General features: G+C 50.9%; 1 protein-coding gene across 2 annotated transcripts; it reads right to left on the bottom strand.

Moving 5' to 3' along the window:
- Positions 1 to 691: 691 nt before the first annotated feature.
- Positions 692 to 14,529, bottom strand: TBX3 (T-box transcription factor 3). Of its 2 annotated transcripts, XM_046641179.1 has the most exons (8): positions 12,847 to 14,529; positions 10,943 to 11,210; positions 9,952 to 10,011; positions 9,547 to 9,693; positions 7,509 to 7,585; positions 6,232 to 6,389; positions 4,170 to 4,846; positions 692 to 2,474 (listed from the first exon to the last, which is right to left on the bottom strand). In XM_046641179.1, exons 1-8 carry the CDS (start codon positions 13,233 to 13,235, stop codon positions 2,013 to 2,015), a joined length of 2,238 nt encoding a protein of 745 aa, XP_046497135.1. In that variant the 5' UTR covers positions 13,236 to 14,529; the 3' UTR covers positions 692 to 2,012. The 2 variants fall into 2 exon arrangements, with proteins under 2 accessions (XP_046497135.1, XP_046497136.1); XM_046641180.1 differs by lacking the exon at positions 9,952 to 10,011 and having other exon boundaries at positions 12,847 to 13,700.
- Between the last annotated feature and the right edge of the window lie 556 nt (positions 14,530 to 15,085).

The raw sequence follows: 15,085 nt of genomic DNA on the forward strand, positions 1-15,085 counted from the left end.
ACGAAAGGTTCACGGTCCTCGAGACTATTTTTGGTCGGATTCGTGTGGGAAATACTGACTTGGGGAGCGGAGCACTCTTTTTCCATTAAAACTTAAGTATCTGAAATTGCCATTCTATCCAATTCTAATCAGGCCCCCTTCCGGCTCTCGTTTTACTCCCTAATTTAAAGGAAAAGTAATTTCAGATTGAAGCGGCTCCCCGCGCCCGTGAGAGGACTTTTGTTTTTAGCTTTGTAACTTGAGTGACATCTCATTTTGCTTCAGTGGGGGCGGTCTTACTGACTTAAAGGCGAAGGGAAGGGGGTAGAGGAAGCAAGAAAAAAATCTCTCCACTTTCAGGAAAGTTCCCTAAAGCAAGCACTTAACACGAGATCCAAAGACATTTCAATAAAAATTTATTGAAATTTCAATGATATTTTAAAGGGGGGGGGAATACAGAAAAACCAAAGAACTCATCAACAATTATAACACAAAGTATACCCTCTTGAATTTTTGACTTTCAGCCGTCTCTCAGCGCCTGACTTTTGAACTGTGGCTCTCTCTCTATAGGCACCAATTCAAAACACCATCAATATTGAAGACAGTAGTCAATTCCACTTCACTTTGAAGAAATAAGAGACTAGTAAATACAAATACGAAAGAAAAATTAGAAAGTCAAACCACGGCCTCGGCACGCCCCCCCCCCCCCCCCCCCCCCCCCCCCCAAGCAATCTCAGAAGCACTTAGGGTGTTAGAGTTGAAAGAATTTAAGGTGGGGTTGAGAAGTGGAACCATCTTGCCAATTTTGGGTAAAATGCGCACTAACGCTTTCCCCCACTCTTGGACATTAAAAAAGGAAAAAAAAAATTTGTAGACAACTCTTTTGAAAGTGTGTTGGTGCAGAAAGTGTGTTTTCTAGTTTTCAAAGCGATCCTGTGACCTTGAAATAAAACTGACTCAAGAAAAACAAGAACACGAAACTTGACAGCTGCGATGCTATTTACAAAGAGCTATGTACAATGTCAATAAATTAAAGTTTAATTTTCCGAGCATTCATATTCCACCTATTTACAAGAGTTATCAAATAATTACATAAATACTTTGTCTAATAGTCTCGCTTCTTCTTTATTATTTTTTTTAAAACCTTGTTATTGCATATACGTACAGGAAAGAGAAAGGACTGGCAAAGAGGGACGTGAATCCTGCTACATAGCTTAGATAAAATAAATTCATTTTTTTGTGTTTTCCCCATCCTTTCCCTTTAAATCCTTCCCCTTGGGCTTGCCGATTTGAGGGTAGAGAATGGGAAAAGGGAATGGGGGCATGTTCTCTCTAAAAGCAAGCATTCAAAATAAAAACCACGAATACATTACTGTGGAGCATGCAAGAAGAGACCTATAGTGGCTCTTAAAACATCACAAGAATATTAAAAAGACACAGATTTCCTTAATAGAGACTAAACAAGGATGGCAGCTCCCCGCCCCGGAACACTGCTGCTCAGTAATTTATTTAGAACTGATAGGCAAGTCACTAGAAAGTTTTAATCTTCACAAACAGAATCATGTTAATGTATTAATTTGTCCCCGGTATATATTTTTTTTAAATTTTATTTGTTTTTGTTTCCACTTGACACGGTGAAGGAAAAAAATATATAAATCTGCCCTGGGGGGGGGGAGCCTTTGCACACCTCCCCTCCTGGTGGGCCTGGCTAGGGTTTTCTTTCTTCTCCCCACAGCAAGCAGACCAGCCTCCCTGGAGGGTCCTGGACAGAAATGCATTAACTCCCACCCCCAAGAGCTCAGCACAACAGACGTTTCTGAGCCCCAGAATCTGAGCCAGATCCCGGATATATAAACCACGCCAAGACAGGGCCTGTTTCTAGCACGTTCTCTCGAGGGAGTCCGGCACCCCTTCCTAGACAGGACCGCACAAAGGAGGGCTGCACTGCCCACCGCACGCCCGTGGTTTAGTTTACATCCAACAAAGTGCACTGCAGACTGGACTGGAATGAAGAGACTTTTCTGGGGAGGGGCTTATGGGGAGGCGCTGCGGGACCGGTCCGGCTTGGCTTCCAAGCCGCTGACCAACCGCTGGATGCTCTGCAGTTCGCTGGTGGCCGCCTCTTTCTCCGGGCAGAGTTTGGGCGACAAGGACACGGAGCTGGAGGAGAGCGTGGAGGAGCGGCTGTTGAGTTCCGAGCCCGAGTCCACGGCCACCGAGGCCGGGCTGGCGGCCAGGGCGGCGGCCTTGCCGTCCAGGGGCCCCGCGGCCACGGCCATGGAGGGCAGGGCGGTGGTGAGCAGGCTGCTGCTGTCGGGGACCGGCATGGGGATGGAGTAGGGGCTGTAGCGCAGCCGCGGGCGCATGCTGTTCAGGTTGAGGAACGGGTGGCGGTGCACGGAGCTGGAGGCCGCTGCAGACGAGGCGGCCGCCGCGGCGGCCATGTACGTGTACGGATAAGGAAACAGGCTTCCGAAAGGCGACATGGCCAGGCCCTGGGGAAGGAAGAGAAAGGCAGGCAGCGAGTCAGCCCAGCCGAGGAGGGCTGAGCGTGGACAGCAGCCAAGCTCCTCCATCCCCACCCACTCCCCCCCTGGAACTTGGGCAAGTCATTAATCTCTCCCCCTGGGGTGGGGGTGGGGGAGGACACTCAGGCTTCTTTCTCTGGGTCCAAATCTTAGCTGTGTCACCCAAGGCCAGGATACTTCACTCTCCCGGCTTTCTTATTTCTTATATGAAAGAACCAGGGAAATATTAAATAATTTATATACTGCTTGGGGACTTTGTGGATATTAAATGAGCTAATGCCTGCAATGTGCTACACAGGACACCTGGCCAATGGGACTATCAGAAACTCTCCCATGAGGATCAGTTGTTGCACCTGTTAAATGGGGCTACGGAGTCAGCCAACCCAACAAAGGGAGCTGAGTGGAAACCAGAGGGCGTAACTATTGTGCATACACTTTTTGTCATTCTTGTTTCCACCCCCCATCACCCTCCCACTCCAATCCTGGAGGCTTCTCAAACGAAAAAAATCCGGGGAAGTTGTGAAGCGAAAGGAAGCTGGTGGGGGGAGCAGAAGGGGTGCTGTTACAAATAGACAAAAAAAATCCCCTAGCCTGGTATACTGGTGTTACAGGTGGAGAAACTGAGGCAGGCCCAGGATGCAGGAAGTCACTCAGCTAGCAAGCGGCAGAAGCAGAATTTAAAATCCAGGGACTCTGGCCTGGGCCACTTCTCTCTTGTTCCCTGCCTTGGGTACCGTTAGTACTTGTCTGCCCAGGCAGCCCCTCGCCCACCTATGGCGGGTCTCCAGGAGGGGCTAGCAGAGGAGACAGGAGGAATTGAGAAAGGCCAGACGCCAATGCTTTTCTCAGTTCCTTCCTCCCCTCAGAGGGGGAGGCCAACCCTGCCTCTTGGCTCAGGGAAGGGAGACGAATGTGCTCAGACAAAACATCAGGCAAGAGCGTGCAGAAAACCCCCTAGAACCTTCTCCTGGGGTTCAGAGCGTTTCCAGCGGCCTGAGACTTCTCCCCAGCCGCTTCGCGCCCCAGCACAGCTGTCTGAACCATACACAGGCCGCCAGGGCCCGCCACAGCTCCAGCCTGGCCCTCTCCTCTGACATTTCCCACGGGTGCACAAACCATTAACCCTTTGGGGAACGGGCTGGGCTGCTTGGGGTGGGGGGAGGGGAGAAGCTAGAAGACTCAAGACTCACTTCCCACCCAGGGAGTCACTTCCTTTCCGCAGCCCTCAGTCTCCCCTTTGTCTAATTCTTGCGGGAAGGTTGGCCATGAGACATTTAAGAGACATTTCAACTCTGAAGCTAAAATCACAGACCCTTGAAAAGGCCCTGGAGTCAGAGGGCCTGGGGTAGAATCTCAGCTCCACCACTTACCAGCTGTGTGACCTTGGATAAGTTACTCAACATCTCGGGGCCTCTGCCCCTTCATCTACAAAGTGGAGGTGATCCTAGTTCCACGGAAGTCAGAACAGATCAAGTACTTAGAATAGAGTCTGTATCAGTCTTACTACCCACCTACTCTGCTAGAAACAGCTTTTAACTTACAACAAATATTACTATTATTATTTAAAGCTATTCGGCAAGGGGGCCTGGGTGAGGGTCCGGTATCAACGGGCGGAGAAACTAGAGCGAGGAGGGGCTGGATAGACGGCAGGAGGATAAATACCTGCGAGGCCAGGACGTGCTGCTGGAGGTGGAAGGGCAGGGCGGCCGCCGACGCCCCCGACAGTCCCTGCGCCGCGGCGGCCGAGGCCATGGCCGTGGAGTCCAGGCCCGAGACGCCGGTGGAGGCCCCGGACACGGTGGCCAGCAGGGGCCCCATGCCGGCGGCCATGCTGGAGAAGGCGCCCCCCATGGCGAACTGGCCGGGGTGCAGGAAGAGCGGGTGGCCGTTGAAGAACTGCTGGCCCGCCAGCCCCGGGGCGAAGCCGAGGCCGGGCAGGGGGCCCTGGCCCAGGTGCGCGGCGGCCGCGTCCGTCTGCACGGTGAGCGGCGCGAAGGCGTCCTTGCCGGCCAGCGCGCGCGCCTCCTCGGCCTTGGCGGTGGCCGCGCCCTCGCGGCCCGGGCTGCGGCGCTCCTCGGCGCCCAGGCCGCGGGTGCTGGACGAGATGGTGGCCGGGCTGTGGCGCGAGTCGGGCGACGCCTTGCCCAGCCGCCCGCTGTCCCGGGGCCGGCCGCCGGGCTCGGCCGCGAAGAGGTGCGCCTTGACCGCGGGGCTGCCCTTGTCGTGGCTCGGCTCCTCCGACGTGGTGGTGGAGATCTTGGCCGCGTCGCAGGCCTCGGGGCCGGGCTCCTCTTTGCTCTCGGCCTCGGCGTCGCTCTCCCCCTCGCTGGGACACAGATCTACCGCAGGAGGGGAACAGAAGCCAGGCGGAAGGGCGTCAGCTCCAGGCCGGGCCAGTGGAACTCCAGGTCCCCAGGGAGAATCCTAGCTCGGCCACTGACTAGCTGTGTAACCCCCCGGGGAAGCCCCTTAACTTCTCTGTGCCTCAGTTTTCTCATCTGCAAAATGGGAGTGAGGATACCAGAACAAATTTGCTGGAGGGACTCCACTCGCCAAGGATGAATTTAAAAGTATTTGGATAAGGGCTGACTCCCTCGCCCCACCCCTCCCCCAAATCGTAGCTCTTTTTGATATAATGAGTTTGAATACTTTTTACAAACATCCACTGAGCTCCCACCGTACAAAGCCTGTACTGGCCTTTTCCCATTTGATTGCAAATTTACTTTTTTAAAATAAAAACTCACACTGAAACTGACTGTGGGAACACCTTCCAGTCACTAGGAGTCTTTGTTCAGTGTGACAGATCAGCACTTTCCAGGTTTGTTTGCAGAGACCCTGACATCTGAATTGGTGGTGGCAGAAAGCAACACCCCTCCCCTACACACACACCCCCAACCCTGTTTGCCGCCCCCACCCCCCCACACACCCCTGCAGACAGAGATGGGCAATGGGCAGCCCGCTCCGGGCCCCAAGACAATCAGATTTTCTTTGGCTTTCACCATCACACCCTCTGTGGGTGTCCTCCCAGAAAAAAAAGAAAAAGAGATCTCATTTTATGTTTAAAGCTTAAACGGATTGATGACATAAAGGACTTTTCATTTTATTTCACTTAAAGAACAGGTTTCTTCCCGTTCAGAGAGAGAGTGTGTCTTTCCAGATAAATAGTTCTTGCTCTTTAAACACAGGAAACCAGGGATTTGAACCATCTCCTTCCCTCCCACACCCCTACCCTCCCCAACTCTGATCCCCGGGGCTCCTCTCCGCTCACAGACCTAATTGTGGCTCTATTGCTGGGTGTTTTCTCCGCCACCTTCCCTGCTCCAGGTGGCAGAGAAACCCTGGCCTCCTTTTAACCTAGAGTTCAAAGATGGCCAAGAGTCAGCAGTTGCTTGTTGGAGAGAATGGGGGGGGGGGGGGGGAGAGAGAGGGGAATGTTCCAGGCAGGTTGCAAAGCTACCCCCACCCAAAGGGAATATACAAGCAGACACTAGCCCCTCCTCCCAGCCAAATCAAGGTTTGGGCTGAGGGACCCTGAGTTCTCCTTTATGCTAGTTTAGGGAAGAAGATACACTGATCACCTTTTTTGAACTTTGGCTCCTGTTGACACACTTCTAGAAGGGTCTGCAGCTTTCGAAGGGCAAGTGCCCTGGTGGGTGTCCCCCCCCCCCAACTCCTCCAGGCCTCCAAGACCCAGAGTGGAGAAATCAGAGGTGAGCAGGCTTACCTTTGAGGTTCGATGTCCCTACAGTGGACACAGCTGGAGACGAGGACTGAGCAAAGCAGTTGAAGGCTGCCTGTTCGCTGGAGGACTCGTCGGAGGTGCCGTTTTCCTTTCTGTGCCTGTCATCGAACACCCTCATGGACTGCAGGGTGAGCTGTTTTCTGTGGCAGAAGCCCACACCCAAGCGTTACAGAACGGAACATGCATTTCCCTCCTTTGTCTGCCTCACCCTCTCCAAAGAGACAGACACGCACCTCACCCCGCCTGCCGCCCACGGACAACACTCATTCTCTGCAATCTGCTTGTCCCTGGGGCAGCCACACAGACCCAAGCATTGTTCTAGACCCTCAAACTGGGCTGAAGAGTGTGGCCCAGGGCAGGAGGGAGGAGGAAGGAGCCCTTGGTTGCATTTATTCAAGATCCAGGTTTGATTAGGGAAAGGGCACTGGCTTGGGCTGTGAAACCTTGTTTAAAACCAAAAAAGTGAGAGGGGAGGCTAGAGCTGGCCAGAGACAGCTGAACAGCCAGCCTTACGGAGGGAGGGGAACTGGGGACCCCAACCGACGGACGCAGACAGCCTCTAACGCCCTACTGATTGCTAAGATTGGGAGGAAGTGGTCCTTTCATGGTGCATTTTCCTAAAATCGTTTCACCAACACATTAATAGGAGTAAAAAATCTATTTAGATGTTAGAAATTATTTTTTAATGCCCCTCCTCCCCAAGGGGATAGGTTAAAAATTTGGGCTGATTTTCTGGATTTTAGAAATTCTTTGAAAGTGAGTGGGGGAGGGGAGAGCTTCTTTCATATACTATCCAGCTGTCTGCTTAATGCAAAATGATCCGTGTACCCATGAACGAGGGAGGCATAGATGTCTCAAGGGGCCTCAGTTCTGTCTGATGGTATTTGCAAGACAAAGTTGCAAAAATTCCAAAGCATTTTGTGAATGGTTTAGTCCTTTCCTGGGACCTGCCCGAGATGAACTTAAATTAATTAGGAATTAATAGGCATCTGTATATAATCTGTTATCCCTGATGCTTTTCTTCCAGAGACAATATGGTGTGGCCTAGTTAATTTCTTTTAAGGTACCACGTAGGAGGCAGAAGTACAGGGTACTGAAATCAGCAAGCACTTGGCCCAGGGGCAGTAAATTATTTTCTACCCTCCCCCCTCTTCTCAACATAAGTGCCTGCATTTTCCTTCTAACAGTTGAGACTTGGGACCTAGAAAAGTGATTTTCTCAATTATCCGAGAAGTAACTGAATAACCGTGCCGGCTCACCTTTTTTCTCTCCTGCCATTCCCAGTGTCCCGGAAACCTTTTGCAAAAGGGTTGTTGTCTATTTTTAACTGAGTTATCTAAAGGAAGAGACATAAGCAAGAAAGAGACATTGGCCTCATTTTCTAGAATGATTTGGGGTGTTTCTCCCAACTCAACCATCTTCGAGAAATTTGATTGCCAACATGAGAAGTCATTTGGATGTGCCAGGTTAAAGAGAAAGGGAGAAAAGACAATAGCAGAAGTTTGGTGGGGAGGGTTGATTTTTCTCCCAAACTGTCCCATGGCTTCATCTCCCATAGAAGGCCAAACCAGGGATTCCAGGCTGAAATTATCCCACCTGGGAAATGCCACATTCTCCTCTTTGGGCAGCCGACAGTTTGGGCTTAGAAATGGCAAAGTTGTCAAAGTTTCCAAAGGGGACGACCTGCAGATCTTAAAATGATGCTTTCATTTTGATTTTCTTATACAGTGCAATTAATCATAAAATATATTATGGTATATTTCCTGCCCACACACACACACACACACACACACACACACACAGCATACACTCCAAACTTTTCTGTGAATCTAATAAAATGATTTATGGGGTTTTGCTACTCTTGTGCCAGGCCAGGTTTGATTTTTCTGGTGGGTGGGGAGGGGGGTGTTTGAGGAATTACAGTATGGACAATTACAGATTTAAAGGGACCGAATGACCACTGGAAACATTTGTTCTCATTTATGTGCTCTGCCCTGCCATTAGGTGGAAAAGGCCCGTGGCCTCTTCGTCCGATCAAAAATGCTACATTTCATTATTACATTAACAATTTAGACTCACAGGATTCTGGATCTAGAGGGAGCATGCATTTTACACACTGTGGAAAAATGTCCCAATACATCATCTTTCAAATCCCTTTCCTTTAGGGGGAAAAACGATATATAGAGAGTCCCCTAGAGGTAGAAAAAGGACCCCTGGCTGGATTCTTGTTCTTAGAATAAATTCCTGTATGCGAGATGGCAGGGAGAGGAGAGGAGATCATGATGTCTTAGTCTCCAGACCAGGGAAAGATACCTGGAACACCCCCATTAGGCGGCCATAGAGGACCCCCCCCCCATAGTGATAGCAAATTCAAAGAGCAGGGTGGCGTCCGGTGAGCTGGACTCTCCCTGAGGTCCAGAGTTTAGAAGTTGAAGGGCAAGAGTCCTCAGTTGCCCCCTGCTACCCCCATAACTGCCTGCCACCAGCCAAGCTGGGGACTGGTGAATCTGCAGTAAGGTTCATTTTCTCTGTGTCTCTCTGTGCACAAGCCCATGACCTTCAGGCCACCATAACTTTACATACCAGGTGCTGCCTGCTCTTCCATTTGGGGGTATTCCAAATCCTGGGCCTCAGGCCCAAGGAAGAAAAAAAAAAATCTTCAAATGAAGTAGTGACTTTGGTCACCTCATCTCAAAAGCCTCAGACAACTCGATTAGCGTGACCTGTGATCAGAGTAGGTCTTTCCAACCACATACACATACATACACACACACACACACCCCATAAAAAACACAGCAGCATAAAAGGTAATAAAAACCAGACCAGCTACTCGGGATTTCTGGCTAGGAGAGAACAGCTAGTCTCCAATGGGATTCTCCTCCCAGGATCCGGAATGGTTTTTGCCTTAAATTTTTCACTGGTTCTTTCGAACCTGATTTCTTGATCCTTCTTCCTGAAGAGGAAGAGGATGAACCTTGAAACAAACAGAAGAAAGCCCGGGGTAGGGGTTGGGGGGGGACAGCTGGTAGCATCAGCTTCTCATTGGCAAAGTTAGTTTGGCATTTTTTCACTCCACACTGGATTTCTAGCTGGTCAAGTTTTTTTTTTTCTCCTGCCTCCGCGATGTGCCAGCCAGAGTCCCCTTCTCCAAAGCTTCACTAAAGGTCACATCAGAAAAGAAAATTCAGACTCAGACTCTCATCCTAATTCTCGGGTAATTTTCTCATCCTCACCCAAAGCAGCTTAAAGGGGAGGGAAAAAAATATCACCATGAAAAAGGAAAGTGCCGTTGGTTACCTTATCGTTTTGGTATGCTGTCACAGCGATGAATTCGGTTTCGGGGAACAAGTACGTCCGAAATGTACTATAAGGAAGTTTCAAGATGTCATTGGCTCTCACAATGTGGAACCGGGGCTGATATTTGTGCATGGAGTTCAATATGGTCTGCAGGGGCAGGGAGGGGAGACACACATCAAAAAAGGATTTAGCAGGACAAAAGGATCTTAGGACCCCTGCCAGGCTGACATCTACCCCACCGAAGGGTACCAGCTTGTACCAAGCCCACCTCCTCGCAGTACCTCTTTGGGTACATTGCGCTCCACAGATGTTATCTTCTGGACAATCCAAATTGCTCCTCAATTTCCAAAGGGTCCCCCCACCCTCACCATCTAAGGTTCATTCGTACCTTGAACCCTAGCCTACCTGAGTACCAAAACTATAATTCCCCTGCCACGTTGCGTGATCTCTTGGAAAGGCCAAAGTCTTAAAAGATAGAGAAAAACATGCATTTTAATTTACAAAATGATTCAGTCCTTTAAGCGCTCACTAATTGACGAGCCCAATCCACTTAAAGCCTTGAAAGGCTGAACTCTAGAGAGGAATATTTATGCCTTAATCAAATCAAGGGCTTCAAATGCAATTCCTGCCCGCTGAAGATATTTCTGCGCCATCCACGTCTTCCTGGGCCTAATCTTTCTGCTTATTCCTCGCTTATCACTCTGTTTATTTTATTGAAATGTCGGGGAAGGGTGGGGGCTCCGGGCAAAAGGTCCTTTGCTTGACTTTTCCAAGCAGTCCAGGTCTTCTGAAACTTTCTAAGCATGCTCTCCCTGAATCCATAGATACACTCCCAACACACACACAATTTTTATACTGGAGATCTAAATCTCATTTCTAGTAAACATGACTTTCACCTAAGCCCGATTCGTTTTTAGCAAAAGAAAAAATATCTTTCAAAAGATGTCTTGGCACCCTTTCACCACCATGGTCAAGGTTTCGAACCTTAAAACTCTCCCAAGAAATAATATGGTTGATTTCAAAACAGAAGTATATTCTCTTAAAACAACTCCTTCACGAACACATAACTTTCATGTTGATTTTATATCTTAATGATGGGTTTTTAACTTCACCATCAGGTCAGGCATTAACCAAGATGTGGAATTGCCCTGGAACAGGAGCCGGCAAGTTTCCTAGCCCTCCTTTCTTTTAGAACGCCAGGCCTTCCATTATCCGGAAAGAAACACCCCAGAACCCTCTCTCCGCTCTGCTGCAGATCGAACAAGTTTACCACGCTTAACAACAGAGAGCAAAGGAGATTTCTGAGCAGAAACTCAGGATTTTACATGGAAGGGGGAAGCACTGCCTTTGCGAGTAAAGAAAGAGAAAATTTTACCGAAGGAGCAATGAAACTTACAAATCCGTGTTTGTCCGAAATGTTGTTGGTGAGTTTCAGTTTGTGGAAAGTGACGACTTTGGACATCCACTGCTCCCCGGTAGCCGGGCTGTCCGGGTGAATATACATTCTCTTTGGCATTTCAGGATCTGCCTTACCGGCCACCATCCACCGAGAATTGTGAAATTTATATCGACAGTCATCAGCAGCTATAATGTCCATCAACAAAATATATTTGGCCTTTTTATCCAGCCCAGAACATCTTACTTTAAATGGAGGGAACATTCGCCTACAATAGGAGAGAAGAGAAAAGAAAAAGGGAAAATAAATCTCTCAGAATCTTGGATCTGATTCTCTATTTATCCCACAATATTTAACTCCAATCTCAAACTTCCTATTGTGATTGATGAGTTTACATGTTTCAGAGTAGGGCGACGGGATGCAAAATTGTTTTCTTCCACAACGGAAGTATTAAATATGCTCAATTTCTCTTTCAGTGCCCCAAGATTCAAAACAAGTGAGTGGTGGCACTCCATTTCTCTACACTGTCTAATAATTTCCTTGTAATTCTTCCTCTGGCATGACTTTATAGTTTGCCCTCTTTATAGAGAAATTCTTGCTTATACCTTTCCCTGTGCGTGTCTACTTCTATATAGTTTGGGGTAGGCTTTTAGTAAAGCGCAGTCAGTCAGGGCTAGAATTTTTCACCACCCATTGATGAGAAAATGGTAAACTTATCAAGGAAATAAACATCAAGATGCACCCCTCCCTCCGTCGGAACAGCAATCCCGCTGCTGGCGAAATGAAACTGGACTTCGGTGAGCTCTCAAAACGAATTTTGTAGACTGGGGTGGACTCCCAGGCCTGATAGCCAATCTGTGTAGCACGCTGCTCACTACATTCCCCCTAATGCTCAGGCCAGTCCAAAGCTGCAAGATTGTGCCACCAAACTGCTGTTTATTTCTCAGCAGTGTTGGCATTCTGTGCTCTTGACTTTAAGGGAAGCACTCCGCTGTGAAACTGACAAATATCTTCTGGGTTTGAGCATTTTATGCCCAACTTTGGCCTCATTTGGCTTGGAAAGACCCCATTAAGCTGAAGCCATCAAGAGAGGAATTTCATTTTTATTCTTTCAACTTTACGCCTTGATAGACTTCAACGCCATAAAAAAAAAATCAGTGATTTTAAGTGACAGGCAAGTTTCAGTCAGGCAAGGATCTCTAAACGTAATGTAAAATACGGTTGATAATATTCACACATAAAAAAAGCAGCGTGTGTCTCCCCACTGGCTCCTTGGGTCTGCAAACATAACCTTCATTATCCAAAACTGCCTGCTGAACTCTCCCTCAGATTACAGACACGTGAAGCGGTGTGGACAAATGTACCAGAATGCCCTTCCATTTCTCTCTGACCCTGGCAGGGCTAGGCTCAGGCCCCTCCGAACCCAGAGGATGGGCTGGAGGGCAGAAAGGGCAAGGGGAGCTATTGTCCGGCCTCCCACCACCACACAAACAAAAAGGGCTTCAAGTTTTTCTCTCTGAGCACAAAATGAAACAGACAAAAGCAGCACACCAACAAAGACCTAAGGATGTTCCAGAAAGGTTTGAACAGTAAACTTCCTGCAGTGGAGTGGTTTTCTTTCTTCCTGCAGAGATGTCTGTGCTCCACTGAGAAATTCTAACTATGCTGTAGGAAATCCAGGATGCAGCCCTAGGTAGGAAAAACCGCCAGCCGCAGGCAGCCAGGTAAGCTGAAATTCCCTGCCACGGGGGCCAAGCCCAGGAGTCTCTGTACACTGTTGCAGCGAAACTAAGTTTTCCTCCAAGCAGAAAAGACTGGCAAGCCGGCCGTTCTGGGAGGGGAGAGATAAAGGGAGGGAAAAAACCCTCCAGGAGCTTGGGGGAGGGGGCCCGCGGCTTGCTTACCTTCCAGACTTGGTAATGACCATCTCGGTACCCCTCTTGTGGAACTGATCCCAAAGTTCTTTGGCCTCCAGGTGCACCTTGGGGTCATCCTCCACCTCCTCTTCGGGCTCCATGGTTTTCAGAGGCCTCAGATGCGCCTGGGGCCCCAGAGACGAGAAAGGGATGCCGGTCTCGGCCGCCCCCACCAATTGATCCATGATCGGCTTGGCCAGGGCGCCGGGCAGCGAGAGCGCCGCCGCGCCGTTGGGAGGCAGCGTCAGCGCGGGGAGGAAGGGCGGCTGGTGACCCAGCACCGCGCTCATGGCGAAGTCCGGCGCCCGGTGAGGTAGGAACGGATGGTAGGCCATGCTTGTCCCAGGAATGACCGGATCTCTCATGGAGAGACTCATCCACTCCAGGCGGGGCGCTGGGCTCCAGCCGGGGACAAGTCCGCAGCTGCTGTTTTGTTTTTGTTTTTCAACAGCAGCACATAGTTAAAAAAAAAAAAAAAAAAAAAAAAAAAAAAAAAGGAGAAAGGAAAAAAATCACAGCTAAATCACCTCAAAGGGAGGGGGGCAAAGTGTCTTTTGGGGAGGAGAATGCCGCTTTTAAAGAGGGCAAGGCGAGAAATCAGGAGACATAGTCGCTTGGGTGACTGTCCTTGTGCCTTGCGTGTTTAAAAAGCCGCTCCTGGAAGTCGGTTTCAGAGGCGAGAGGAGCGAGCAGGGTCTCGGCTCGCGCCCGAGCTCTGCCGCTTAACTCGAAATAGACACTGCAGCCCTCGGTCCCGGGAACCGCTCCCCAGCCCCCAGCTCTTTGTTGCAAATGCGGACGCTTCTCCTAGGAGACTTTTCCCTTCTTCTTCTGCTTCTTCCCCGCCCCTATCTCCCTTCCTCTCCCTCTTTCTCGCAGGAGGCGTCTGCAGTTGCGCTAGACTCGGCTTTCACAGCGAGCGAGCGAGCGAGCGGAAAAAGTCTCTCTCCTTGAAAAAAAAAAAATCTCTGATTGAAGCCCTGTGCTACCAGCGCTATCAAAACTTGAACTGCGAACTGGCTTCCGTTCGCCCTCCTCCTCCTTCCTCCGCTCCGAGCCTCCGGAGGGTGTCTGCGTTTCAATCCGAATCTTGCCTGCTCTTCTCCCGCGCCTGTCTTCCTTGTCCTAAAACGTGAGCGAATTCGCTTCCTAAATCTGCGTCCAGACGCGCAGGGCAGGGAGGATTTAGGGGGGAAAAATGGAAAGGAGGGAGAGAGAGAGAGAGAGAGAGACACGGAGCGGGAGAGGGAGCGCGAGGAGAGGGAGGGAGCGAGAGAAAGCGAGCAAGAGCTCCTCGCCACCCTCCTCCGCCTCTAGAATTCCCCGGGCGTCTGCTCGGCGGCTCTAGAAGGTCGGGCTCTGCCGTGGGCTGCGGGGAGCCGGAGGCCTCTTGATTGGCTCTTTGACGCTTTCGGACCAATTGTGTTGCTGCATAGGCGTGGTTTTCACAGGTCGAGTGCTGGGGGATAGAGCCGAGTTATAAAAAGAAGGTGTCGGAAACTGTAACGTCGCAGCGCCGCATCGGTACTACTGCCTGTCCTGTGAATATGTCAACATGATCAGAGGGAGGGCGGGGAGCCACTGGGGAGCGCGCGCGCACAGAGTCGCCTCTAGGTGGCTTATCGAGAGATCGCCGCAGCCCCAGAGCTCGCTCGCTCTTGCTCAGCCCACGTCTGAAATGCCTCAGTCATCCAGCCCGGGATCGAGGGCGGAGGCAGGGCCAGGGAGGAAAGGGGAGGGAGGAGGCAGAGAGCGAGCCGGGCGAGGAAGGCGGAGAGCGCGCCGGGCGCCGGACAGGGGCGCTCGCCTCTCGCGCGCTCGGCTCGCCTCCGCGGCCGGCGGCCGTTTCTCTCTCCCGCTCACCCTCTTACCCCGGCCCCGGGCGAGCCAGGCGGACGGCCGAGCCTCCCGCGAGCTGCCATTTGGCCGCTGGGCGCAACAAAAGCCCACAGCCGCGGAGAGGCGAGCGCCGAGCGAGACTCCAGCCTTGCGCGCTCTGCAGCCCCACGTGGAGCCCAGCTCCGCTCGGCCGCCGCTGAAGGGCTCCCGAGCTCGGGTGTCTCTCGGGCCAGTCTCCCCTGCCTCTGGGCTCGCGGCTTCACGAGCACACGGATGCGGCCAGATTTGAGCACAGGCGTGAAGGGCTCCAGCCCCACCGTGCCCCACCCGAAACCTTGCGCGGACACCCAAACACCCCCAGCACATCTGTTGACGAACACGCGCCAGC

This window comes from Equus quagga, chromosome 15 (assembly GCF_021613505.1).
Source record: "Equus quagga isolate Etosha38 chromosome 15, UCLA_HA_Equagga_1.0, whole genome shotgun sequence".
NCBI classification, from domain to species: domain Eukaryota; kingdom Metazoa; phylum Chordata; class Mammalia; order Perissodactyla; family Equidae; genus Equus; species Equus quagga.

Bases quoted from the DNA above. Each gene is read 5' to 3' on its own strand.
- TBX3 (XM_046641179.1), bottom strand. From the start codon at position 13,235: ATGAGTCTCTCCATGAGAGATCCGGTCATTCCTGGGACAAGCATGGCC. The intron at 11,211-12,846 runs GTAAGCAAGCCG...CTCCTATTGTAG, and splicing joins GTCATTACCAAGTCTGGAAG to GCGAATGTTCCCTCCATTTA. The intron at 7,586-9,546 runs GTAACCAACGGC...CTCTTCCTTTAG, and splicing joins CAGCATACCAAAACGATAAG to ATAACTCAGTTAAAAATAGA.